At 41.3% G+C, this 26,863-nt stretch overlaps 2 protein-coding genes across 10 annotated transcripts in view; one reads left to right on the forward strand and one right to left on the reverse strand.

Moving 5' to 3' along the window:
• PHTF1 (putative homeodomain transcription factor 1) overlaps nt 1–8,271 on the forward strand; it is a 29,679-nt gene extending 21,408 nt beyond the window's left edge. For 4 of the 6 annotated variants that reach the window (XM_081009818.1, XM_081009819.1, XM_081009820.1 and 1 more), the window contains exons 14-18: nt 1,603–1,734; nt 2,307–2,393; nt 4,323–4,478; nt 6,137–6,232; nt 6,536–7,025. In XM_081009818.1, coding sequence (XP_080865944.1) covers nt 1,603–1,734; nt 2,307–2,393; nt 4,323–4,478; nt 6,137–6,232; nt 6,536–6,736 — 672 coding nt within the window. In that variant the 3' untranslated portion in view covers nt 6,737–7,025. Of the gene's footprint in view, nt 1–1,602; nt 1,735–2,306; nt 2,394–4,322; nt 4,479–6,136; nt 6,233–6,535; nt 7,026–7,054; nt 7,244–7,730 lie in introns of those variants that run through there. The other 2 variants (XR_013987587.1, XM_081009822.1) reach the window with 2 other exon arrangements.
• Nucleotides 8,272–9,090: 819 nt separating this feature from the next.
• MAGI3 (membrane associated guanylate kinase, WW and PDZ domain containing 3) overlaps nt 9,091–26,863 on the reverse strand; it is a 110,509-nt gene continuing 92,736 nt past the window's right edge. For 2 of the 4 annotated variants that reach the window (XM_081009783.1, XM_081009782.1), the window contains exons 17-22: nt 23,628–23,730; nt 21,282–21,384; nt 18,798–18,941; nt 16,599–16,737; nt 15,200–15,288; nt 13,900–14,039 (exon numbers count right to left, since the gene is read on the reverse strand). In XM_081009783.1, coding sequence (XP_080865909.1) covers nt 15,239–15,288; nt 16,599–16,737; nt 18,798–18,941; nt 21,282–21,384; nt 23,628–23,730 — 539 coding nt within the window. In that variant the 3' untranslated portion in view covers nt 13,900–14,039; nt 15,200–15,238. Of the gene's footprint in view, nt 14,040–15,199; nt 15,289–16,598; nt 16,738–18,797; nt 18,942–21,281; nt 21,385–23,627; nt 23,731–26,863 lie in introns of all 4 variants that reach the window. The other 2 variants (XM_081009781.1, XM_081009780.1) reach the window with 1 other exon arrangement.

Here is a 26,863-nt window from a genome sequence, read left to right on the forward strand (position 1 = left end):
CAACTAGTAGGCCAGAAATGCCATGGCAGTGAAATGGTTGCCACTGAAAGCACCAGCATAATAATAATAATAATAATAATAATAATAATAATAATAATAATTTATTATTTATACCCCGCCCATCTGGCTGGGTTTCCCCAGCCACTCTGGGCTGCTTCCAACAAAATATTAAAATACAATAGTCTGTTAAACATTAAAAGCTTCCCTAAACAGGGCTGCCTTCAGATGTCTTCTAAAAGTCTGGTAGTTGTTTTTCTCTTTGACATCTGGTGGGAGGGTGTTCCACAGGGCGGGTGCCACTACTGAGAAGGTGCTTTGCCTGGTTCACTGTAACTTGGCTTCTCACAGCGAGTAAACCGCCAGAAGGCCCTTGGTGCTGGACCTCAGTATCTGGGCAGAACGATGGGGGTGGAGATGCTCCTTCAGGTATACTGGACCGAGGCTGTTAGGGCTTTAGCACCAACACTTTGAAGTGTGCTCAGAAATGTACTGGGAGCCAATGTAGTTCTTTCAAGACCGGTGTTATGTGGTCTCAGCAGCCGCCCCCAGTCACCAGTCTAGCTGCCGCATTCTGGATTAGTTGTAGTTTCCAGGTCACCTTCAAAGGTAGCACATTGCAGCACATAAGAGCACATTGCAGTAGTCCAAGCAAGAGATAATTAGAGCATGCACCACTCTGGCGAGATAGGGTCTCAGCCTGCGTACCAGATAGGGCAGATAGGGTCTCAGCCTGCGTACCAGATGGAGCTGGTAAACAGCTGCCCTGGACACAGATTTGACCTGTGCCTCCATGGACAGCTGTGAGTCCAAAATGACTCCCAGGCTGCACACCTGGTCCTTCAGGGGAACAGTTACTCCATTCAGGACCAGGGAGTCCCCCACACCCACCCAGCCTCTGTCCCCCAAAAACAGTACTTCTGTCTTGTCAGGATTCAACCTCAATCTGTTAGCCGCCATCCATCCTCCAACCGCCTCCAGACACTCAGACAGGACCTTCACCGCCTTCACTGGTTCTGATTTGAAAGAGAGGTAGAGCTGGGTATCATCCGCATACTGATGAACACCCAGCCCAAACCCCCTGATGATCTCTCCCAGCGGCTGCATGTAGATGTTGAAAAGCATGGGGGAGAGGACAGAACCCAGAGGCACCCGACAAGTGAGAGCCCAGGGGTCTGAACACTCATTCCCCCACCACTTTCAGAACACGGTGCAGGAGGAAGGAGCGGAACCACTGTATAACAGTGCCCCCAGCTCCCAGTCCCTCTAGGTGGTCCAGAAGGATGTTATGGTCGATGGTCTCTTTCATGTTCTTTCTCCCAAGCTTCTAGTATCACAAAATGAGTGTGGTGTTATTGGGTTGCATCTTTCCCCTCTGCATGCAAGTGGCAGCTTGTGGAAAGAGTCTAAATGGATTATGTTTTCCTCCTCATTTGACACCTTGCAGTAATGTGTTTCCTAACCTGGAGAAATGTTATTGAAGGGTTCCTTAGCATATTGTTTATTAACCTGACTGCAGTAATGGTAAGAGGAGGATCTGGTTGTGAGTCCCAAGTTACAGCAAAGTGCACTTTGTCATGACAGAAACTTACTTTTCTTTTACAGCGGTTTTTGTTTGCAAAACTTTTTAGCCATATCACTTCTGCTCGGAAAGCCAGGAAGTATGAAATCCCTCACTTTAGACTCAAGAAAGTTGAAAACATTAAGATCTGGCTATCACTCCGGTCCTACCTAAAGGTACGTCTAAAAGCATTGGCATCTCCGCCTAAACAGAAGATTCCAATTGCTACTGTATGTTTTCAAAGGAGTGAGACTAGCCCTGCCTCCTTTGTACAAAAACTATGAAAGAGCCTGCTGCCTAGGACTGTGCTGCTGTTTTCAAGTGAGTGCTTGTTCCACCAAGCACTGAGTGAGAGCAGCCCCATCTCCCTTGTGGCAAAATCTAAGAAAGGACCTGCCACAAGGGATTGCATGTTGCACTTGGTGAAGAGGTCTCTTCCCGGAGAGAAGGCATCAGCTGGCAATGGGCTGGTGCTTAGCAGCAGTTTTTGATAGCCTTGAATTATGAGTCAGTTTTGAAGTGCATTGTTTGTTGAGTTGTTTATATGCTATTGCTTTATATGCTATTGTGTTTTTATGATTATGTTGATAGAAAATGTATGCCATTTTCTCAACAATGTTGAGCTCAAAGTAGCTCACAATAACAATAGCACTAAAATTAGCAAATGCTGAATCAAATAGAACTGTTTCTGTTGCTCTCTTTCTTGCACACTTTCCTGCTTTTATAATTCATTTTTTTGTTGTGGCAGAGGCGAGGCCCACAGCGATCTGTCGACGTGGTTGTATCTTCCATCTTCTTATTGGCTCTTTCCATTGCTTTCATATGCTGTGCACAGGTAAGATCTCAATAATTATTTGAAGATACAATGCTGATCATCAAATTTATATATTAATATAGTACTAATACAAACATCTGAGTTTGGGTGTATGTGAGGAGAGTTCCACCTCAAAGGGAAGAGTTTGAAAATTGTCCATTTAAAGAACTTGGAACTAAAAAGCTGGACCTGAATTTACTTGTTTCTTCCTCCTTTTCAAACATTTTTTCAAACATCACTTAAAAAAATTGTAATCCAGTGAGCAGGAGTCCCCCCCTCCCCAAGTGATGTGTAAGCTGTTCCAGAGGAATTCTTTGACTGAAAAACAGGATAAAAACAATTCTCTCTCTCTTTTTAAAAAAGTAGGTTTATAGCTAAAATTCCTTTTTTATTTGGTACATTTCCTCTCCCCAGAGGAGAGACCTTTATAGAGCAGGCATGGGGAATCTCTGACCTCTGTGCCTAATTAGGCCTAACATACATCTTGTTAGCTCAAGAGGCAGTTTCCCCCAGACCGCGGCCACTTGTTCCACCCTGAAAGTTTATGTGATGTCAGGTGAGTGACAGGTGGAGACACAGTTGCCCGTGAACAAGTAGGAGCCTTGCCACCCGACCCTACCCCACTCACCATTCCCCCGTCTTTTCTTCCTAACCTAACACTGTATGTGACACTAATGTCTCACAACAAATAAAACTGACCTGTAGAAAACATCTTGAAAAAAGAGACTACACACGTTTTTTCGTAAACTAAGAAATCTTTAATAAAAATATATTTTAAAAAACACAAGTGGGAGCCTTAAAGTGGCAATGCACTCCCAGTGGTGACACCAAGCCTTCCTTACCAATGTACTACCAGTCAGCTGGGATTGCTTATGCTAATAACTTCCCCATGGCGGAACTCCATAGTACAGCTCATCCTAGCAGAAAACAGAGGTTGAAGTCAGTGCCTATCAGCTCCCTGGGAACTCTGTAGTCAGTTGATCCTTCCAGGGGCTTGCAAAGAGCAGACCAGGGCTCTTTGGAAGCTCCTTTCACCTTGCAAAGTGCCCTGTTTGGTGCTTTGGAGAGCCCATAATCAGCTGATTGGTGCTTCAACTATGCAGGTTTTTTTGTATGCTCCCATCAGCCCTTACATGTGTTTGGCAGGTGGTGGCTTCACCCAGGCTTAGGGGAGTTAAGGATCTGGCCTGCTAGCCTCATCTAGTTCTCCACCTCTGTTATAGTGGCTGCTTTACATGCACTGGAGAAGCACCCGCCTGTTCTTTTATATAATGCAAGCTGTTCTAAATGACACTATAGAGAAGGTAGCATCTAAACTCAGTTACAGTAATTTCAGCTTCTTGCTTCCTTTAATAATCTATTTCATAACTGACAAGATACCCAATACAAAGCTGAACTCAAGTGGCCAAGCATGGTTTAAAGCACCAAGTTTGTTCAGCTAACAACTCAAGTGCGGACACTTTCCACTCTGTCAGCTTTTTTTCTTCCCATAGTTTAGGTTCCTTGCTAGACTGGAGACAGTCATCTGTTGCAAGATACAAACTCACAGGGGCATAATTCTGCTCTTTCTAAGCCCTCTGCTGTGACATAAGATTAATTCAACTGAGAAATAGGACAGGGAAGATGCTATAGAAGCTAATGGGGCAGGTGGGAGGAATTATTTACATTTTCCTCACCTGCTAATTCTTTCCTACAGCCCCCTTGCATTTCTGTTACTTTAGGAAACATGTTCGAGATTATTTTTTGCTTTTGTGTGAATGATAGTTGTGTTCTTGCTGTGCAGGCTCTTTAAGTGCCCTACACTTTTTTTCTAGAGATAATCAGAAGTATTTAAACAGGTACACAATAGCATTGTGAGAAGAAATAAACGAAGTCCCCATTTTGTCCTATAGCAGCTGTTATAGCTAGTAAAGGGCAGTTTGCTGATTTTGTTGTGTTTTCCCCCCACAGGTTTTAAAAGGTCACAAGACATTCTTGAATGCTGCTTACAACTGGGAATTCCTAATCTGGGAAACAGCCCTGCTTCTCTTCTTGTTGCGTTTGGCATCCCTGGGCTCTGAGACCAACAAGAAATATAGTAATATTTCAATTCTACTCACTGAGCAGGTATTTTGCCTAACACGTACCCTTCTTGTGATAATAGGTTATCAAATACATAAACTAAAATTGATAACCTGGGGTCTGTTCACTAGAAATTATTTGCCACTTTCAGTTTGCCATTTATGCCTGTAAATTGTTAGAATTCCTGCTCCATGATTTCAGTCATGAGATTTTTGTCTATCACATGACAGTTATGTTTTGACTTCACAGGGTGGGAAGTGACGAAGACAGGATGTTTGTGTTACCGTGTTCTGTGAAGTGGGACTATTGTCCTTTGTTCTTTTTCTCTTTGCTGTCTGATGCTAGAGAAAGAGGGAGCCATGTTGCAATGCTCCGTGTGTGTTTATATGTAAATAAAGTAGATTAGCCAAAATTCTGAGTTGCTGAGGTCTGTCACGCAAGTTGCGCAAACTCTGCGGATCCCTAAGTGTGCTGGTGTCGGTTGGCATCGGTCGCTGTGATGTTCAGGCTGAAGAAAGATTTGGAGCTCCCGAACGATCGACCAGGAGGGAGAAAACATGCCAGTTGGGCATGTTTCTCTGTCAGGGTCCTACTCGAGTGTAGGTTGAACTCCTGACATAAATATCCATACATTTAGATCTTTGTACAGTTCACAAGTAGTCTGTTACTTACTAACTTTAATCTATATAAAATGAATTTATTAGTTTTGAAGAACAAGCTGGTCTTCAAGCCAGGTGCTTGAAGATATTGGGGTCATTTTGTTAATGGCTACAAAGTGCCACACTTGCACATTTAAAATGTAACAAAATTCCAATGTTTAATTTTCATCTTTCAGACCCAGTGCATGTTCTGAAGGCTCATGAGGCCTTGCTGAAGCTAAGCAGGTCTGGGTCTTGTCAGTGCCAGGATGGGTGAGCCCTTGGGTACCAGATGTATGATGCCCTTAGTTCTATAACAAAAGGCAGGATATAAATGATGCTGTATCCGATTCCTTGTATTCCTGCCCCCTTTACAAGCTACAAATCTACTTTTCCTGCTACATGGACTCTAAAAATATACCCTTCATGAAGCACCTGTCTATGCAGCCAGGATTTGTTTAGACACCTGTCTTCTAAGGCTATCATCTCCCTTTCTCTGAGGTACCCATGTTTCTGGTAGAGAGACTAGCTTGTCTCTCATTTTGGTGCTAGGGCGTATTGTAATTTGCTGACCCTCCTTTGGTATGCAGGCAAATGGTTGATTTTTTTTGGGGGGGGGGGGTAACTTCAAGCATTTTGTGGACTGCATCTAGGTGTGTGTGTATTTTAAAGCTCCTTGTGGGGGCCTGTGTTTCTGCTGCTTTGCTTATGAGTTGATGAAAAGCACCATGCTAATGAAATGGCAAGTATTTACGCTTTATACCGTATTTTATGCTGTTTTTTTTAGCATCAATTAAGTGTTTTAAATTTGTTGTTAGCCACCCTGAGCTCAGTTTTCTGAACCGGGAAGGACGGGGTATAACTAAAAAATTATTATTATTATTATTATTATTATTATTATTATTATTATTAAGTTACTTCAATTAATAGTGCCTAAGGCTAAGGATGGGTGAAGGAATGTTGCTTATGCTGAGCATGCCTCCTATCCCTCCTGTCCCTATAGGTGAAGGACAGACTTGGATCAATAAAAGATGTGAACTGTTGTTGTTTTTTAATCTGTTACAGATAAACTTATATCTTAAGATGGAGAAGAAGCCAAACAAGAAAGAACAGCTCACACTGGTGAACAACGTCTTAAAACTTTCTACCAAACTCCTGAAGGTGAGCAGTTCAGAACTATGTAACTCTTTGTCTGTTTAATACTTGATAAAATGATGTTTGACCATTTGAAGGGTTTTCTTGTGGTGCCCATTTGGGAAGGGGCAGAGCACATACTTTGCATGAACGTCTCAGGTTCAATGCTTGGCATTTCTAGGTAGGGATGGGAAATCTTGCTGTCTGAAACCCTGAAGGATCAGTGTGGACAGTACTGACCTAGATGGTCCACTGGTCTGACTCAGTGTAAAGCAACTGCCTATGTTCCTAAGCAAGACTAGCCCGTTAACTTTCCTTTTCTGATGGCAGGAGTTAGATACTCCATTTAGACTGTATGGCCTGACAATGAATCCCTTAATCTACAACATTACTCGTGTGGTGATCCTGTCTGCAGTCTCTGGTGTTATAAGTGATCTACTGGGATTCAACATTAGAGTAAGTATTGATGTGTCTGCATGCAGAGTGGCTAGTTCAGTTCGGTGTTTTTCTGTACTCAAGTTCATACACTGAAGTACAGCCTTCCCTTCCTATGTACTTGATGATGCTGCAACAGATACTGTTACCAATGAAATCAGCAATTGGGCCTCACGATTCTGGACCTTCAGTTTGAAACCAAACCAAATCAAATCAGAGAAGGTTGCTCAGTTTAAATCATTGGTTTCTGCTTCTTCATGTGTGTAGCCTGCAAATGAACAATGATCTGACAGTTGCTTGTATATGCTTTAAAAGGCTTAGTTTTGAACTATGAAGCTACAGTTTTTTAGATTGATTTTTTAAAATTCAATTGTTAAGCTACTCTCCTGATATAATGCCTACTTAATTTTTTAGTTGTGGAAAATCAAACCGTGACTTGAAGAAGAAAGAAGCTTGGGCCCTTGTCCAGTGCCACAAGAGTTATCAGCAGTCCTGCAGGGGCTTGGAATGGCATTTGAAGGTGCTTCTCTCATTTTAGTAGTCTTCACATCTTATGTTTTTCATACATTCTGTCAAGACCAGAATAAATTAATTTTATTCTCAGTGAGGCCATGGCTTGAAGAAATGGTTAAATAAACCTTAGTAAACGGGCTTCTTAGAATAAAGTTATCTGACAAACCTGCAGCTCCCATGGAGTGCAGTAGTATGAAATCTTACAACAGATATTTGTTGCATAAACAAAACCACTGCATCAAGCCAGTCATTTTCTGACCTGAAAAGGCTTGCTGTTAAGTCATCTGTAAGGGGAACAGAACTTAATGCATATTAGGAACATGTTAAGGGACATGTTTTTAAAATGAGGTGGCTGAGCATGGTGCTATGTTCTAAGTTCAGAGAGGTGCTTGTTTTTGGCAGAATCACCTCCTTTTGGTAGCTTGCTCTTGACCTACTTTAAAGTGCCTCCAATAAAATTTTCTTGAATGGCACTAGACTTAGCAGCAGAAGCTGCTGGAGGCCTTGCCTACTGATGTTGATTTATAAGAGAAGGAAATTATATACTCAACTTGTGGTGATGGATTTTTATCTCCAGGCATGCAGCGGTTGCTTAGGAACACACAAACAGCTCCAGAAGGTGGCTTACAGTAGGCCTGCCACACACACCAGGAGAGATGATAGTTTTTATATGATTAGCATTCTTCAAATAACTCATTATGTGAACTCAGACTGATCTGAACAAGCAAAGCAATCTCTCCATGAGAGAATACAGCAATGTTTATATGCTTCCAGAGAGAGCAGATATTCTACAGTATTTAAGAGGCAATTAGAACCAAATTTCTGCTGGGATAGATTACAACACCCATTGCTGGCATTTAGCTGCACGGAAAGTGGGTTGGACCTGAAAATTTTCCCACTGCAGGGGGCTATTGATTAAAGAACTTTACACACAATCCTTCCCAAGTAGGGTAAGTATTAGGGCTGTGGACTGCTTCACACAAGAAAATTTTCTATAGCTGTACTGATTTTCACATATGGTATATATATGGTTTACCATACATAAATATTTAGAACCTACATGGCAGCTTCTGAATGTACATGGCAGCAAACCCATATTTCTATGTTTTTCTATTTGTGATACTTCACATATTTGTATGTGGATTCAGGAATAAAATTATAGTAACTCTAAAAGGGCTTACCAAATTATCACTGAGTGGTTGGTTGCTGTCACTAGTATGTATGGAATAGTTGAATATTTTTAAAATCAGCACTGCCTGTAGCATCTTAAGCAAGATATACTTTGTATATGATACTGTTTATACAAACAGCTTTGTATGAACTGTTTATTGTCATACAATATTCTTCAAATCCAACTAAATGTTAGTAATCTGGATGAATAAAACAAGTAATATAAACACTGAAGTTTTGCTATGTTCTTTTCTGATGACAACCACTGTGTTTACAGGTAAAAGGGCCATTTGTGAGAGATGTGTTGGCTGCAGGTGGAAGGTTAATTTTACATTGTGCTACAGCTGTGAGAAAAGTAAAATTAAATCTTTGAGATGTTTCTACACAAGCAGAAGCATGAACAATGCTATTGAGCCTATGTATTTTAGAATTTTTGAACTTGTACCTTCCTGCTGTTCATGATCTTTTACATCCAATCTAGAGTTATAATGTAGCAGGTGGGTAACACAGTCTGACTCTGCCCAATAGTTTTTTGTGGCCCTGCAATCCCTCCCAACCATTTCTCTTACTCTACATAATTTTATTCTGCAATGCCAAACAGTTTTGTGATCTCCAAAATTTCCCCCTTTTGAAAAATGGTCATGCCCGCATTTACAGTGTTAGCTGGGGCCAATGCAGACCTTGGCCTGAAAAAAGTTATATACCCTTGTTCTAATGCATAAAATACTGAAGAGGTGATATTTTCATAAAGTACAGTACTCCAGAAGCCATGAACTAGAGTCTCTTTTTAATGTATCTATATAAAAAATAATGAGCGATTTACAGGTCTCTTTCTAATCAGAACCTTAGAAGTATATATAAAGGTGCTGTACAATATATAAACATTTACATCCAGTACAACCATAGGTTTCTCAACATTCCAAGGCCACATTGCTAAAGTCATTTTATGCAGTTAAGTACAGATACAAAGTCTCTGGGTAGAAGGGCTCACATCAAACAGAGGACAACAAATTAGGTCACGCCATTAAAGGTTAAATTGCATATGGATAATGATTACTTGCTGAATAATGGAGGGGGGAACCATTTTAGTTTTACTAAGTCATCTTGATATTTCTGCAGTTTTCATTCAACACTATTCTGTGACAGTATAAGAGAATCTTGAAGGGATGTTTCATGATGTTTGTCATGGTATTTAAACTACATAGGCTAACTCAAGTATTAAATATTTTCACAGTAATTTTCTACAATATTTGCACATACGTCCTACAGCAACTTGAGTTCTTAAATGAGAGAACAAAAGACACTTCAAAAAACAATTTTCTTAAGAGTTTAACCAGCTGTTAGTCTTTTAAAAAACAATTTCCTCAAGAACTGGTTTGTCTTGGTAGCATCACACCACAGAAATGCTTAGGAAAACCAAGTCCAAAGAATATAGGGCTTTTAAAAACCTCCTGTTCAAAACAGGAATTCATTTGAGCCACATCAAACTTTTAAAAACTCAGGGAAATTAATAAGCAACACATATTGTTGGGATGGGAAAACACCATTTAAAAATAAAAAGCACAAACCCATGTGGAACTGTAAGATACTGTAAATTCACAGCCAACGTACATACACCTTGCACAAATTTTTAAAAAGGTGAACAGATGTTCTAACGTAACTTAAATGTGCATCATCACACCAGTATATGTTTCTGGGTGTCACATGAGCAAATCCATCATGAAAGTGCAGGACTATTGCACAATAAACAACCTTGCACCATTCAATTTCCCATTCTGACCAATGCCATCAGGCATCCTATTGAGGCTCTGATTACAGGTACGTTTATGCTTTCAACTTTTCCTTCTCAAGCATTTTCACTGTCATTGCAATGGTCAGCTTGAGAGGTGGTGGTGAGGAAAGGGCTAATCAACAGCTTTCTAGAGACCTAGTGCTTTTAAATGGGCAATTGGAAGTCACTTATGTCAGTTGCTTCTGATCAAGCTAGCAGGATAAGCACAGCAACCACACAGGGATAGTCATACAAAACCAGTAACAATAGCACCAAGCAAGTTCACCTCTTGTAGTAGTATTCCAGGCTTCAGTGAAATCATATCTCACACAGACAGCATCTAAGGAATTTCATTCTTCAGCAATCAAAGTCCATGTCAAGAGTTCACAGGATTACCACTATCCTAGATATCTTCACCAATCTATTCCCCATCACACTCAAAGCATTCAGACCCAGCAGGGCTAGGTGAAAAGGGTATGTCAGCAATCGAGTTGAATGCAAAGCAATAATCTTCTGAAAGTGACATCGCTAAAGCCCTCAGTGGCAAGCCTGTAGTTACTATGACACAATGCCAACTTCAGCTGTTCTCCAGAATAAGGCTGAGCAGTATCATGCAAAAGTGAAAATGGAACAGAAATGGTAAAACCTTGAGCAGATAGATGGGCTCTATACAGATAAGTATTTCCAAACAGCAATGGGAATGACTTTTCTCTTATTCCTACTGGCTCAGGGGAAGTGCCACAGTAACAGTAGTTACTGCACATGCAAAGAACTACACATGCAAAGGAAGTGGAGAAGCTTGTCTCATTCAGTTCAACAAAGCAGTAAAACTGACTGTCAGACTGCCTAAAGTAGAGTGCAACTGATAAAAAGAAAGGGTTAATATGTCAGCAAAACAGGAATGCCACCATTAGATTTATTTTTTTTAAATGCTTGGACATTACTGTGCAAGAAAAATAGTACTGTGCATTTTTTTTTCTTTAGTAGATAGGGATTTCACAAAATAGAGGGGAGAGGAAGGGAGAAGAATGTTAGCAGTAGTAGAGTTCTTAAAAGGCAATATTAACAATGTGTCCTTAATTTGCAGACATCCATTTGCCACAGTGCTGCTATGCTGGAAAGAACTTGTTTTGTCCCATCTCAAACACACACACTCCCGCGCAAAAAGCAAAACAAGTTCAAAACACTAAAGAACTTGCAGAACTTATTAACCAGACATTGCATTAAGACATTCCCAAAACGAACACACATATACACACACAGGCAATGAAAGTTCCATTACGAAACATTCTGCATGTTTGAGAAATCACTTAAACACTGTAACTAACAGAACAGGTGAAAAAAGGACTGGAAGAGAAACTAGGGGATGAAGGAAAGAAAGTAAGTTTGAGAAGAAAGGGGAAAAAATAAAATGTAAAATAGAGAACAAGACTTGAAAGCTGGAAGAAAGAAGTCTAATACAATTAAACAGCCTACTGGAAGAGGAAGCTCCCTGACAAAATGTGGAAATCTTTGATTTAGGGTAACATAAGGGGCATGGATCAAACTCTCCACTGAGATGGATCAAACTCACAAAAGCTCATTCAGAGGCTGCCAAATCCATTGCTAGAATGATGTAAAATTCAAAGTCTCCATTCTTGCAGCTTGCCATCTCAAATCCCATCACAATTAACTACACGTCTGAGGTGCAAATGTGCTCCGCTGTTAACATTCCTCACTATCATATTTACACTCACACAGAAGTAAGAGAGGTACGTAAAAAAATGGAAAACAAAGTAAGGTCTTCTAGTAATAGCGATAAGCAAGGACAATTCTTGAGAATTTGACTTTGGTGGATCGGTTTACTCTGCTGTGTTTTAAGATCTTGAATTTTGAGCCAAGGCAGGAAATATTCAAGTGTTTAGACAGCATTAAGCAAAAAAACTAACAACAGATGGGAGATGCTGACAAACAGCATGGCAGTAAGCTTGAAAGCATATGCACACTCTGCATGTTTAATAACTAATGTTAAAAGTGCTTGTTAAAAAATAATAATCAGGATATAATTTCGTGGCAATCCTGAAGCCACTTACTTCAATATAATCACGCTGAAATTAAGAGAACTGTTGTGATTTTAAAACTACTCAGCTTTCGGATTTAAATTTGTATCACATATTTTAAAGTTGGAATGGACAACTCAAACAAGGTAGTGAAGAGAGCAAATGACAAAAAAGCACATATAAAGGGGGACTGTCCTGTTTAAAGTTAATATGCTGGTATTGACAGGTTTGAGGAGGGTGGAAGAGAGCTTTGTGAAAAAAGGCATTTGGGGCATGTTTGCTCCCTGACTCCAGAGAGCCAAGAAAACCAAGCACATCTAACTTCTTGCTTGAGCAGCGAGAACTCAGAAATATTCCCTATGTAAACATGCAGCATGCTTGAGTAAATACTCATTTTTAAACTTTTTTTTCCCTTTTCTGTGGCAGTGGAAAATGCAGAAGATTCAACAGGATACAGTAGATAACTTGGCACAAGAACAAGAGTAGTGAGTCATGATTACACTGATAATAGGCATTAAATAATTTTGTTCATTATCTCACAATACTATCAGAAAGCCTTAGCAGTGCAACATCAGGAGCAGCAGGACACCACCTTCAAAGGGACCAAAGGACAGCAGCTTTTGAAGAGTTTCATATATGCAATCCAAAAGGTCCTTCATGCAGCCTAAGTTAACTTCCAATCAAATGTACTTTCTGTTCATCACAGTGTCTGAAAAAATGACAGTTTTGTGAAAAGAAAAACTGTTTTAAGTGGCCACATTAGAAACCTGATTAAAATATGTTCTAAAAAAGTTTGTCAGTCAAACCCGTTTGTCAGTCACACCTGTTGCTTTTGTGACTCTGCTTGCACTTGGTACCTTCCAAGGTCCAGGAGTTATAGTTTTCTTCACAGGAGATCTGCTCTCAGTTTTGAAAATTCCATCCTCTTTGGTTTTATCAGCTGACTCCAAGTCATTGTCTCTGTATTTGTTCAGGACAACAGGCTCTTCTGCTTCAAGCCTAGTGTTGTTATCTCCAGAAAGTACTGAATCATCAGGAAGACCTGCCATTTTTAATTGGTTAGAGCTTTTGATTTTTTCATCTTCCAGTGTTTTCTTTCTAAGTTGATTAGCCTCAGAAAATGGAAGAGACTGCTCCTCTAACTTGTAATGTGCTGTCTCTGAAGGGCATTTCTCATCCTTCCCAGATATGTTTTGCTTTGTGACTTCTTTTATGCCTCCTAATTTCACTTTTTCTATTGGTAGCACAGTTGTGTGCTTTTCACTAACAGGTGTTCCACTTTTAAATTCTGTTAATCTTTGCTCTGTGTTCAGATTATCTCTGCTTCTTTCTTTCTTTGGATATTTCTGGGGACTGGCAGATCTGCCTCTCTTTTCCTTGACAGGGACTTTCCCAATATCTGCACTCTCAGTGGTTCCCGGGTGCTTGTTTTCGTGTCTTTTGGGACTTTCTGGCTGGTCTAAGCAACCCTTGGTGGTTTTCTTAGGTTCACCCATTCGAGGGCTGTTGCATGGTGCTTGATTATGGCCTTTGGAAGTACTATTGCTCAACTTTTTTGGGCTGGCTGATCTGCCTCTGCTGGTTGCATTGCCCACTGCCAACTGTGCAGTACTGTGTACCACCTTATCACCCGGACTGGAGGGGTGGTCCCGTTTGTTCACATTCTTTTGTGCAGAAGTTGCATTCTTAATCTCCAAGTGGTTTTCCATTAAAGTGCTTTTCTTTTCAGGCACAGTTTTCTTCAGTTCTTCCAGTTTCTCAGGCGTCTGGACTTTCACTAAAGCTTCTTCTGGTCCTGGCAAATGAGATGCTTCAGATGTGGAAGCAGAATGTGAAGATGAGGGAAGTGGTGTCTGTTCACCGTGTGTTACACTTGAGGATGTTGGATTCAAACTATCCAGATCACCTGCATCAGAACAAGGACAAATATGCCACTAAGCAATAAGGATGTGTTCTCGACATTTAAAGCCCTTCCAGTTTTAAGCTATGTAAAAACACAACAACTCGTACAATGAAAAACCAACTTATGTCTCTATATGGCAAGACAACAAATTAGGTTTTACAGACTGCAGGTCATGTATTCTTTTGCTAATAACTATTTAACAAGTGCTGCATATCCCTCATATGTGCACATCCTTCCCTGCTTTGCAAACCTGATTTCTGTGCATGCTCAACTCTTCCACTACAACAACAAAAAACTGCAATCTACATTAACTCACTTTCCTGTTAACCACAACACTGCACGGTAATTAAAACAAGAGTCTTATTATTCCTTTACATTTCAGGGTAAGAATTTCTCCCACAGGGTCTAGGGAAGTGTATGCCTGGGGTTTGCAGAATGGGCTGGAGAGAGAATAAATGAAAGGGACACAAATCTTCAAAATGGTGCTGAGTATGTAGGGCACATTTAATTCAATGTAGCTTATAACAATATTCATAAACCACCAACTCAAATAATAATAATAATTCATGGTGGTATGTCACAAAACCATGAAATCATAAAATACACAATTTTAATAAAAGAAACAAAATGCCCAATGCAGCTTGATTTCAACCTTTCTCAGAGGCAAATACTATAAATGAGTAGAGCACTTCAACAAAGCATGATGCCTTTAACCAGTTATAGTCTTTGACCCCAAGGAAAGTTGAAACTGAAATGTGCTGAGTATTTCACATCTTTCTTTAGAGCACCCTACATACCTTTGCACTGTTTTGAGGCTTTACCTCTTTTTGTTTGTTTGTCTGTGTTTTCATGCTGCCCTCTGCTGTTTTTCTCAAGAGAGAGTAACCACCATAGTGCATGTTACGTAGAACAGTTGGGAAAAATCACTGATTTGGAGGATGTGCTAGGAAGGACAATGATCTCTGCTGACACATGGAAAGGCTTTGGGATTTATTTAGCTGGTAAGGCTTGTGAAATGCAGGACTCCTAAAATTTATTCTTCTGCATCAGTGATAGACTACACTTAAGCAATACATGCCAAAAGAAAACTGAAAACAAGGAGAGCGAAAAACTACTGTTTGAAGCAAATAAAAAGAGGTCAATCACAAGACATGCAGATTTACCAAGTCTTTAAGGAAAGACCAAGAAAAGCACTGAAAGCTTTAATGCTGCTCAGGTTTCACGTAGGAGCACAAACTGGAAGGAGCCAAACCTGAGGGAGGAAGAGAAAAAGCCCAGGACTATATACCAAAATCACAGCACACAGCAAAAGACTTCATCAGAAATGTACGATTCACAAGCAGAGTGCAAGAGCTGGCATAGTGAGAATAAAAAGAATCACGCTATTCCTTACTGTCCTGTGCTTGCAAGACCTGCTTGAGTATGCTCCACCAAGGAAGCCTGGTAGTCACAGTGTCTTAAATAAACAGATTCTCAGGTCTCTGGTTGCTCTTGTATGTGTGCCTTGAGAGAAAGTGCTGAAAGATGCTGAAGTGTCCCTATCCCCCTTAGACACTTTCTCAAGTTCCCGTGTCTGTTTAGAATGTTTGCACCCAAAAGGGATCACCTCAATTTTCTTAGGGTTATTCAGTTAAGGGGCAAAATCTGTTGCAAACTGCTCCACTCTTGTGGAAAGTTACTTTCAGACTAATACAGCTCAATATAACCCGTTGATTGACGTCACTTTCAGAGACTATTTGGCACAAATTCCTGTAAAGGAATGAAACAAAGGGGTCCACTCATGGGAAAATAGACTGATCTCACAAGATCCTCTGGGGGCTGAGACTTCTGTGTCTTTTATCAGTCCTTCCAAATATAGTACCCAACATGTTTCTTTTTCTCTAGTGCTGCCTTCCCTAACCAGGTAAAGTCCAGAGCTTGTAAGACTACAGCTTTCACGATCCCTGACTACTGGGCTATACTGAAGGGGTGCTGGCAGTTGTAGACCATCTGGAAGGCACCACATTGGCTACCCTTGCTCTAGTGCATTTGAACATTATTTACCTTTGACTGGGGGAATTTAATGCCTCTACATTATTCATGTCAATTCCCTCTCTCTGTGTGTCTGCCTGTATCACCTCTGCAAAGACTTCAAGGACTCGTGGGTGTGGATGGCAAAGGACCTACATCACTGTTTCTCTTGGGGGATAGCTGAGGGTTGGGTGAGGAGGGAGAACAATGCCTGGGCCTTGGGGATATACCTCATTTTCCTCTAGGTGATACAGGAAGACAAGGAAGAAAAAGAGCATACAGTCAGCACAGAAGGAGCGGGAAATGGGGAAGATTATTTCTAGGCAACTAGCTGACTCTGGCAAACAAAGCTCTCATGAAACTCTGATCTGCCTTCAGGTATGAAAGCAGATATAGATGTAAGTCTGCTTGACCTTGTCTCTGGAGGAAATAGCAGAATTAATGCTCTTCTAACACTGAAGAACAGCAGCATCTGCAACATACAGAACAGGCTAAGACAGTCACTCCCTCTCATTCATCAGATCCATAAACAGGACAGAAGTACCATATTACCATGATCTGGTATTAAGCCGGTTCCTGGTCGCAAAAGGAGGAGAACTTTATTTCCTCCAGACTGAATCAATTCAATGGCTCGGGTATGGGTGATTCCTTGGGTTGGCTCCCCATTGATCTCAACAATCTGGTCCCCAACCTGAGGGAAAAAAAGCATCCATATTAAACACAAAGGGCACTTCAAATTCTTGCCTTATACATAGAACCTGCTTAAGCAAATCCTGTTTTGTCGCATATTCATTTCAAAGTGGCTAACAATATTCATACTGTTATAAAATCTGCTGAACTCACAGCACCACCCATGAATAGCATCCCAATTATCACCTGGAATTCCAGGTACTGACCTACTCTAGATAACTTTAAAACAGCTTTACATTCTGTGAGCTGGCACCTACATATGACTGCTGAATGATAAAGGCCAGCTGTGGAACTGGGGGCAGAGAGAGATGGAAGGGTTCTCATTGAGGTGTGAAATGCAACCCAAGAATTACAAAGTGTATATTGCAGTGTTGTTAACTGACCAGCAGATGGCACTGTTATATACAAGGTGCAGTCATTCCACACAATACAGGGCTGGATGGAGCCTGACACCTCGGGGAGTAAAAGGGGGAGGGAACAGGTTTCATTTAAGGTGGGGAAGCAGCATTGCATTCTAGTCGTTTGGAGCAGTTTATTGCTTGAAAAATAGAAACAACTCACATTGCTGTGAAAAACTCCCTCTAGATATTTACTGTGTGGTTGAAAAGATATTTTGAAGGAGAAAGAGTTCATTTCAGTGAGAACATTCATTTAGGAAAGAAGATCTACATTGGTAGGAAAAAGCAGGGGACAGCTCTTGAGGCTCCGATTTGTAACTGGTTTCAAGTTTTATTAGCTTATGTGTATTTTGTCCAATTACAGGCAAATTCATCACTCCCTTAGACTTCTGCAATAAAAAGTGTGGAAGCAATGCCTTAACAGCCATATACCACAAGCAGCACAGCTGCATCTAGGTTCCTATAAACAAAATATACCGTGGGCCACTAGAAACATCCTTGCAGATATAATTTTATGGTTTGCAAATTGATTCTAAAATGAAAAGTGGTATACTGCAGTAATAAAATTTACATCATTAAATTGGTTTATAGCATACATCTCAGTGAACACTGTAGAGTCTTGAGAAAGAGTCTGTTCAAAGCTGCAACCAGCAGGGAAGAACTGTAAACAAAGTCTTCATTTTTCTCAGTGTTACCAGGTGACCAATGAGGTTACCCTGGGCAGATGGGCTTACATAAAATGGAAAGTATTTGTTTTATTTTATTTGTTTAGAAGTGTAAAGAAGAGAGTATGATCCAATGAATAGTGTGTTGGAGTTCCAGTGCCCTGGAGCTACTTTCAGAGGCTCCTGATGCACATCCTTTGTTAAAAAAAGTATGCCAATATGCTAAGTGGGACATATGCTTGGTAGTAGGAAAGGCATGGCTGTTGAGGTTGAGACTCTTGAAAAAGCAGCACTGACAAAGTCATATAAGAGCTCACTCACCTGCTCATCCTCCAAAATAATATATAGCAACCTCTGTCGACATTGCCCTTCTGTTTGCCACTAATTCATGCATTTGCTCATATGCTTTTAACACCTACTTTGGCATTTGCCAACATAAGCTACTTATTATTTCACGATAACAGAGGTTATGTCTCCCTTTTCTACTGATTCACCATTAGGTATATTAGTGTCTGGGTGCAACTGTATAAATTCAAGATTAAAGGGGGGGGGGAGGAAGGCAGGAAACATGAATATGTGATTCAAGTTTGGGGCTCTGGAAAGGGACACTACTTGAGATAAAGCCCATGGCATATTTTTGGAAAAAACAAGTACACCCTTAGAGTAGGGACAGACAACACAGTGGCCTCCAGATGCAGTTGGACTACAATTACTATCATCGCTAATTATTGGCCATCCTGGCCAACAACTGGAGACTGCCACATTGGCTATCTTTGCTGAAGAGCCCCAGCAAATACTCTGGTAACTATTTGGGAGTTGATGCAAACAAGGGAGAGTGGCAATGACAATACTTACTCTGAATAATAATAATAATAATAATAATAATAATAATAATAATAAGGCCTGAAACACCAAGCAAGGTCAGCCAATTTAGTCTTTAAGAATCTTAGGTGATTAAGCCCACCCCCACCCCCAAAAAACACCTATTAGATACTCACATGAATTCTCCCATCTTTAATGGCAGGGCCATCTTCAGCAAGCCGAAGAATAAACAACCCCATGTTATACTCCTTTCCTCCACGAAGGCTAAATCCAAAACCTCGAGGACCTCTCTCCAATTCTACAGGATAACATCCAGGGATCTGAGCAGAAAACATAGAGCAGACTTAGATCACATTGGAGAAAGATCTTCCTTACTATATTGTTAGAGAAAGCTTCAATTTCTTAAATTCAAAGGATGATCTAAGCAGAAATGAAGTTCATATATCAGGCAACGTACACACACACACCCACCCACCCACCCACACACACACCCACACCCACACCCACACACCCCTTCAGCAATGCACCCAGGAAGAGCTCAGGCACAAGCTTAAATTTCTTCACTCAGTGAGATCATGAATTTGGGGTCTCCCACTTCTGTTCTTTACTTCTCCATACAGTGAAGAAACTGGGGAAGAAAGTGAGCCTAAGACAGATCCTGATCTCTCAAGTACAAGCTCAGGGAGAAAAAGTTGACTCAGGCAGATCTTAACATAAGATTGCAAATGAAAAGTGGCTTTCCTAAAGATCATCCTGATTTTTATTTTGACTGAGAGCCAAGCCCCCATATAGGGGCTGCTGCAAAGTGCTTACCCGACTTTGGTCTCCATGCTGCAGATGTAGCATTTAAAAGTGTTTTGCCCTGTATATTAGCTGATATGCATGCATATATTTGTGCCAGCATTAGCCATTGACAGGGATATGCAATATAGCTCAATGCTTATTTAGTCATATTGGGTGGAATCCAATGAAGTGCTAAGTGAACAGTCTGTCAGCACAAGGATTTCTGCTTGTGCAACGGAATGTTCTTTCCCTCTCCTCACCCCCATATCCCCTACGTATATTCTAGGGTTTCTCCTAATCCTCTGGTGCAGATTTAGTAATTCCTCAACTAATTCTACATGTAGACTCTATTTCCTTTAAAACTTACAAGGCCAACATAAGTTCCGAAAAAAGATTTCTTTAGCACCAAATTCTAGGTCAGAAACTCTGCACAACTGTAATAGCTATGCCTCCCCCACCCCCCTTCTGTTACTTTTAGAAGTATGAGGATTTAGTGAGAAAATTATTATGAGTCCCTGGAAATACAACTATTCTAGCTTAACCAGTTAGGGATAAACTGAAGTTGCAGTGACATTTTAAGTTCTTTATCAAAAGTAGCCAAGGCTTCTACCACAGATGTAACCCAGCAAGCTTTATGTAAAGCATAGCACTCCATCCTTAAACAGACTACTAGATCTTCCAAAAATATCCCAATTTCCCACTTCATATTGATTCGAGTCACCTGAAGATTTTAAAAACCTTGCTAGTTTAAGACCAGAGTTCAGACTGTCTCATGTTGGCTCAAGCTCTACAAAGCTGAGAAATGAAAAGCTAAGGTTGACAGTTTAACATAAATGATGCTGTGCAATGTCACAAATTGTGCTTTCTTACAACTTACCACCCATGCACCCACACTTTTGCTTGTTTTTTCAGGCCCAAATCCTGATGTGGAGGATGGAGTGCCTAGGACCAGCAAACATGTCCCATGTTGTCCTAGTCCTGTATTGTCTTATGAAGCACCTGAGCCTTACTGTAATGCTAGAGGAATTCTTCTGCAAGTTGTGGTTTATTTTTAAACACTACATTTTGTTAAATGTGGTCATGCATAATTGTGGGATGCACAGCTGCAGGGTGGCTGTTCATATGTGTTTATGGTGCCCATGGCAGTTTGTCAGGTTTCCAAATGTGCCCCAAAACCTATGAAGATTGGTGAACTCTGGTACGGTCAGTGTATTGCACTGCTACAGACATTGCACATGGCAGCCACCAGGTGGCTCCTGAATTCAGAACAATACATTCTATGGGGTCTGCTTCCAAATTAGCCCATCTCCACCCTCAAAACCACCAGTGGAGTTCCTGCACTTTAAATATTCCAATCAACTACGTGGAATTACGTTCTGCACAAAATGTGGCTGCTGCCTCTTTAATTTCCAAGCTCCAATACAGTACATGAAGCACTTGACATTTATAAAGTTAGAAGTGATGGTAACATAGAATAACAGAATCGTAGAGTTGGAAGGGACTCCGAGATTAATCTAGTCCAACCCCTTGCAACGTAGGAATCTCAACTAAAGCATTCATGACAGATGACCATGCAACCTCTGCTTAAGAACCTCCAAGGAAGGAGAGTTCACAATCTACCAAGGGAGTCTGTTCCACTGTTGAACACTTCTGCCAAAAAGTTCTTGTTAGATTTGAACCAGTCCTTGGAGTTCAAAGCAAGGAGTTTCATGAATTTTGCTGCTTTTATAGCATTTGTAGAATATCCACTGCAGTGACTGTGACACAAAGTCTTACCTATCCCTATATTTGCTATGGGAAGTTTCGGCCTCTGTTGAGCAGGCCTCAAACAATAGATACCAGTTTAACAGAGCTGTTGTCCAGAGAAGAGTTTATACCTGAGATAGTTTGCTCCCTGTGACAGATGAAACACCTTCCGATGACGAGAAGTGCTTGAAACTGTTGCATTGTTCTTTTCCAGTATCAGCTTCCATAGCACTCCTGAAATTAAAGGAAGCAGAGGGATGTTTGTTTATTTATATAAACTGGGGCAACCCAGTCAGATGGGCAGGGTTGATGTCATTATTATTATTATTATTATTACTACTACTACTACTTGTTGGTTTCTGTTTCCCTCACTGAGCAGCAGCTGGTAGTCATGGGACTATGTTTTCATTCCACAGTTCAGTTACTGTTGGATTCTCACGGGAAAGGGAGACTGGATGTGACGTTCACTGGTTTCCTGTTTCTTTGTTCTGTCGTTTCTTTGTTGGAGTTGCTCTCTGCTCTCACAGAGGCAAGATGTATGTTTGTATGCTCTCAGCATAGCTTAGAAATAAAGCATAGCAATGTAGCACCATACCTGCTTCATCCTTTCATTTGCGGACTGGGATTAAACTCTGCTGGGCTCAAGGCAAGATGAGCCATATCAGCTCAAGGGCTGGAGCTGAATAAACTAACACCATTATTATTATTATTATTGTCATATATCTCTCAAGGCAAATGGATACCAACAACAACAATTGTGGTCTTCAGTGACAATGTAATCATGTCCTACATGCCACTGCTGAAATCTGAAATAGCTCTGGATGAAAACTGGAGAGCATCCATGGCGTCATCAGCTGGCAGGACAGTGGCTTTGGCAATACTGATTCTCTGCAGTGCTTTGAAGGGGGTGGGGAAGAGTTTTTCCATGCTTTGCCTTTGCTTGCAAAATGCTCCCTTTAAGATCAGAGTGAGATGGGGACTTAGAGCAGGAGGGAGAGGGAGTCTTGCAAAGCCTTTTGAGGGTCCCCCCCCTTCCCTTTTATGTCCCTAATCTTACACCAGCCTTTAATCTCCACTCATGGGTTGATGAATGGAGATTAAATCCTGCTGCCTACAGTGAGTGATCCTGTTCCCTGCTGAAAACAGGAACATGCAACCAATGTAGGGAGGTGCTGAAACCGAATGGTTCCTGAAAGTCTCCAACTGGCCATGTTGGAGGTTTCTTAGTGACAATAGTGTTCTGCTTAACAATCCTAACATACTGTTGTCTTTTTTTATTGCAGCTTTTGCCTGCCTTCTAAACAGAGCCCTGGGGAAGGGAGGAAAGACAACAGAAAAAGCAAAGCCAGAAAGGGGGCTGGGCGGGGGGGGGGGAGAAGAGGTTTTCTTTAAAATATAAAGTTGTGGGGAGGGAGACTGACAATGATTTTGAACAAAGGGGAGAGTTTGATTCAGAGAAGCAATGTGGGGGGCAGTCTGCAGAGACTGAAGAGGAATAACTGGAAGAAAAAGCTCCACCCTGGGCAGGAAAAGAACTAGAGGAGGTGTCTTGGGTTATATGGCTGACCCAGAAGACTTTCATGAGTTTCCCTGCTTTCCTAGGCATAACCCACCCAATGAAGAAAAACAAGCATGAAGCAACATTCATACCGTATCTTTCCGTGTATCGGATGAGGTTTTTTGACTCAAAATTCATGTCAAAAAACTGGGGTCGTCCAATACATGGATAGTGGCATGGGGAGGGGGAGCAGCATGCTGCCAGCCAGCTCACTGGCGGGAGCGCGGCTTCCCCCGATGCCGCAGCGAGTGGGGAGCGATCTGGGGGGTGTTTCCTGCCCGCAGCTACATGGGGGGGAAGAGAAGCTGCGTGCCACCAGCCAGCTCATTGGCAGGAATGTAACTAACCCCAATGCTGCTGCGTGCAGGGGGTGCTCCCTGGGTCGTTTCCTGTGCGCGGCGGTATCAGGGGAGGTTGCGCTTCTGGGAGTGCAACTTCCCCCGATGCTGCTGGGCGCGGGAAACCATCTATGGAGTGTTCCTGCCCACAGCTGTGTGGGGGGAGAGGCTCAACAACTTTGGGCCATTTCCCCCCATTTCTCTAAAATTGAGTCCCCCAAAATAGGGGGGTCTTATACAAGGGGGCGTCCGATATTCAGAAAAATATGGTACTTGATATTTTACATAGCAGGGCATGTTTTTCCAGTGCTAATTCATGCCCAATTCATTTGGCACATGATGCTGGGATCTGTGTCTCCTGGAGCAAAAAAGGTTCCCCACCCTTGGTGTAAACATAACCCTCAAGAAACCAGATGAGAACAAGTCCTCTGCACTGGGACTAGATCAATTCCTGAGTTAAGAAAGCGTCCCAGAAAATTAACTTGTTTTGACCATAGATAGAAAAGACAAAAAGAGTTACCTTCTTGCCTCCCTTTTTTCTAAGTGGCCTAAAAATAAGAAAAAAACAAAAGTATTTGTACCTGTCAGTAGACAAAGAGCTGGCTGGCACTGTTCCCATTGGCCGATGCTGTAGGGCTGGACTCTGCTTGGCAGAGTTTGTTCCTGATGGGGGACCACGATGCTCTGATCAAGACAGAAGAGAGAGATTAGAAGTACCCTGCACATAATGACACTATTTAAAAAAGGAAAAAATATGCCAAATATACTACTTTTGTGGCTTCTAGTTCTGCTCTGCCTTAATGAAGGCAACCCGCACAACAGTGGGAGATTGTTGGCGAAGGAAAAACAAGAAGATTGAGGGTAATTATCATTGCAAATTACCCCCAGGGACAAGGTGAACAGGCTTCACTTGCAGTTCATCTTGGTACCTGGCTCTCGCTCCGGCATGGAATGCAAGGAGCAAGGAGGCACTGAGTATAAAAGCACTTTGCCTGCCGAAAACCCTCCAATGCTGCCATTAGGAAGCAGAGGTTCTCCTGTTAATTAGAGCTTAATTGGACCAAAGTACAGACATGTGCTAGAAGAGATGAGATCACAAACTGTGGAACAAACTAACTGCAAGGACTTTAAGGTTTGCACTTGAGATAAGACTTCATTCGGTGCAAAAGACGGTGCAGGGAGGGAGCCTATGGTTTATTTATTTAAAGTTTTCTTCTCTACATTTATGATTCGGCAACCCTCCTCTGAATGTTAGTCCAAATTATATTTGTACAAGCAAGGTTGGAAGAAATTGGATTATAAATATAGAATATAACATCAAACGGAACTGTCTCTGTAAAAAAAGGAAAGAGGGAGGAAAGCTCTATTTTGCAGAAGGTTTATGATGGAAACTTACAGCTGACTCTTCCGCATCCTTTATTATTTACAAAGTGAACTGAATAACACAAAGAAGACTTGGAATTCAATTTAATTGGAAGTATAATTGCTCATATATCTTCAGTTGGAAGGAAGGATGAAAGGTGTCTGTGAACTGCCAAGGAACTGATAAGGTTCTTTATTGAGTTATCTGCAGTTTGACAGACCACTCTTCTTCCCAGGCTGAAAAAATGGTGACAAAAGGTTATTTACAGTCATACCTCGAGTTGCGTTTGCTTCACGTTGCGTTTTTTCAGGTTATGAACACGGCAAACCTGGAAGTGTTTACTTCCGGATTTGCCGCTTTGTGCATGCGCAGGAGCGATCTGCGCACTTCCCTACATGAAAACCCCTGGATGGATCTGCTTGACTATTGGCAGGCTTAAGGACTCTGAGGGGCTTGTCTGCAAATTTCAATTACTTATGTGAAAAGGAATAAAATAAGTTGCAGCAGTTCTTAAAATTCCACATTATATTAAATGGAGACAAAATAGATTCAGTTTTAACAGATCTGATTTGGACATGGATGATGAATCAAAACGGAACTGCAGAGTGGATCCAAAGCAGATCAGGCTGCCTCCAAATGGTACAGACACAAGACCAAATTTTGAATCTTAGCAGAATTGTCTGAATAAGGCCTTACTGGTGCCTCTGCCTCCAACACAGCATACACATTGATTAGATGAGGGGCGGCAAAACCCTCCAAATGTTGTTGGATTCCAACTCCCATCAGCCCCAGACAGCATGGCAAATGGCTAGGGATGATGGGCACTGGAATCCAGCAACATCTGGATTAATTTCCCTGGATTAGACGCTCACAGTAAGCCCAGCCACACTTACAAAAACAAATGCTTTCTGAAACATAAGGCGCCACTCAGAAAGGAACAAAGCATATACTAACAAAACAATCTCCCTCAGTGAAAAACCTTAAAGAACAGATTTTAGCCCAGTATGAACTGGTAAATCTTGGAAGAAGCAAAAAGGCTTGGATAACTTTTAGTCTAATGACACTAGGTGTGCCGAGTTAATGCTTTCCCTCCTTTAATGCAAATTCATTCACATCTGCAATACCTTGTGGTAAGATTAATGCCCTTAACACTATTCCTTAACACAGATTTCTACATTAGGTTCCATTTCCCCAGCCATGCAAGAAAACCCTGTAGAGTTCAGCACAGAATTGCTTGGCCTTATTACTATGAAATGCCTTGAATATCCCCGCCCCCATAAAGACAAATGTCAACATTTTCTCCTGTTTTACACTCAAGAGTTTTAATTAATAAGCACAGGTAGGGAAAAGGCCATCTGTCTGTACTCATTCCCCTCTCCACTGCTCATCCTCTTCCGCCTGCATTTCTACTTTCTACATGACTGGGGCTGACAAGCTTCTGTTTTGAGCAAAATGCTAACATAATGCTTTGTGGAGCATGAAGCACAATTTGTTTTTCTTTAAATTAAAGAGACTACGGGAACAAAAAAACAGAGAAAGTTAAAAGTTGGCATTTCTAGACGCTAAAAAGAGTTTCATAGTGGGTTTTTAATTTCTAGTTTAGGATGTTTCAACTAATGGAAACAACAGGGAAAAGCAAAGCCAGTAGTAGTTAGTATGCTATGGTGATGCAGGTTCAAAAGCTGCTTTTCTTTCTTTGATTATAGTCCTGCTGATCAGTTAATGGATGGAGGTGTAGATCATCCTTATGAAACAGAACGTAAGAAGAGCCTGCTGTATCAGGACAATGGCCCATCTGGTTCAGCATCCTGTTCTCACTGTAGCAGGACCCGTGCACAAGTGCACCCTCCACTCCAGCAATTTATTCCTACTACTGAACCAATTCCTGATCCACAAGGTCCTCTTATTCCATGGCTGCTATGCTTACTTAGGAATCTTTGGTGAACTACCTTGTCAAAAGTGTTTTGAAAACTGAAATACACTACGTCAGGCATCCCCAACCTGCGGCCCTCCAGATGTTTTGGCCTACAACTCCCATGATCCCTAACTAACAGGACCAGTGGTCAGGGATGATGGGAATCTCCCTCCAAAACATTTGGAGGGCTGAAGGTTGGGGATGCCTGCACTATGTTAACCATTTCACTAATGCTTGTTGGCACTCTCAAAAAACTCTAATAGGTTTGTGATATGTGATATGGGACTCTGCTTCAGCAAGCCTTGTTCTTCTATATGCTTTGTTATTTAATCCTTAACAATACTTTCTGCCAGTTTTCCCAAGACAGATGTTAACTTAACCTGCCTATAATTTACAGGATCTCCCTGGATTCAGTTTTTAAAATTGGTGTTATGTTGGCTAGTTTGCATTTTTCAGGTATGGAGTCTGATCTTAGGGACAAGCTACTTATTTTTGTTTAGAAGATCAACCATTTCACAGTTGAGTTCTTTGAGAACTCT

This window comes from Podarcis pityusensis (genome assembly GCF_964106645.2).
Source record: "Podarcis pityusensis genome assembly, chromosome: 6".
In the NCBI taxonomy this organism is placed as follows: domain Eukaryota; kingdom Metazoa; phylum Chordata; class Lepidosauria; order Squamata; family Lacertidae; genus Podarcis; species Podarcis pityusensis.